General features: G+C 56.5%; 1 protein-coding gene across 2 annotated transcripts in view; it reads left to right on the top strand.

The window, feature by feature from the left end:
* The window catches only part of LOC107703940 (UPF0469 protein KIAA0907 homolog), a 14,737-nt gene that overhangs the window by 10,409 nt on the left and 3,577 nt on the right, over positions 1-751 (top strand). Inside the window, exon 7 of one of the 2 annotated variants that reach the window (XM_016506752.1) lies at positions 474-697. In XM_016506752.1, the coding sequence (XP_016362238.1) occupies positions 474-686 (213 nt within the window). In that variant the 3' untranslated portion in view covers positions 687-697. Of the gene's footprint in view, positions 1-348; positions 698-751 lie in introns of those variants that run through there. The other variant, XM_016506753.1, reaches the window with a different exon arrangement.

The raw sequence follows: 751 nt of genomic DNA, 5'->3' as shown, positions 1-751 counted from the left end.
ACACACACACACACACACACGCACACACACACACACACACACACACACACTCACTCACACAGGCACACACACTCACACAGACTCACACAGGCACACACAGGCACACACTCACACAGGCACACACTCACACAGGCACACTCACACAGGCACACACGCGCACACACACACAGGCACACACACACACACACTCAGGCAGGCACACACACACACACAGGCACGCACACACACACAGGCACGCACACACACACTCACACTCACTCATACACACAGACACACACACACTAACACACACACGCATGCCCCGCTGTAGTTTAGATCACATTCACCCTGCAGCGCGTCTGCTTTCAGATGGCGACACGCGTGCCGCTCCGCCCGATCTTTACCCAGAAGCCCCAGCGCTAGGCGTCAGGCTGTCAGCTTTGATGACGTGTTTGGAGGCGGAGTGAATGACTGTGGCGTCTTGTTGGTTGCAGAGTTTTGTGCACACTAAGATATTTGTAGGCCTGGAGCAGTCGCAGCCGTCCTTTAACGTGAGAGAGTGTGTGGAGGGGCCGTCTGGCTCGTACCTGCAGCACATTCAGTCTGAGACCGGCGCTCGTGTGTTCCTCCGAGGCAGAGGCTCCGGATACATCGAGCAGGCGTCACGCCGCGAGTCCTTTGAGCCGCTCTATCTGTACATCAGGTAACGCTCCGCCGCTCCTCACGCTTCTGTGATCACACATGTGTTTCTGACGGAGTGTGTCTTACAGCC

The sequence above is a fragment of the Sinocyclocheilus anshuiensis genome, unplaced genomic scaffold, assembly GCF_001515605.1.
Source record: "Sinocyclocheilus anshuiensis isolate Anshui unplaced genomic scaffold, SAMN03320099.WGS_v1.1 scaffold1059, whole genome shotgun sequence".
Lineage (NCBI taxonomy): Eukaryota > Metazoa > Chordata > Actinopteri > Cypriniformes > Cyprinidae > Sinocyclocheilus > Sinocyclocheilus anshuiensis.
This window is presented reverse-complemented; position numbering and strand designations above follow the sequence as displayed.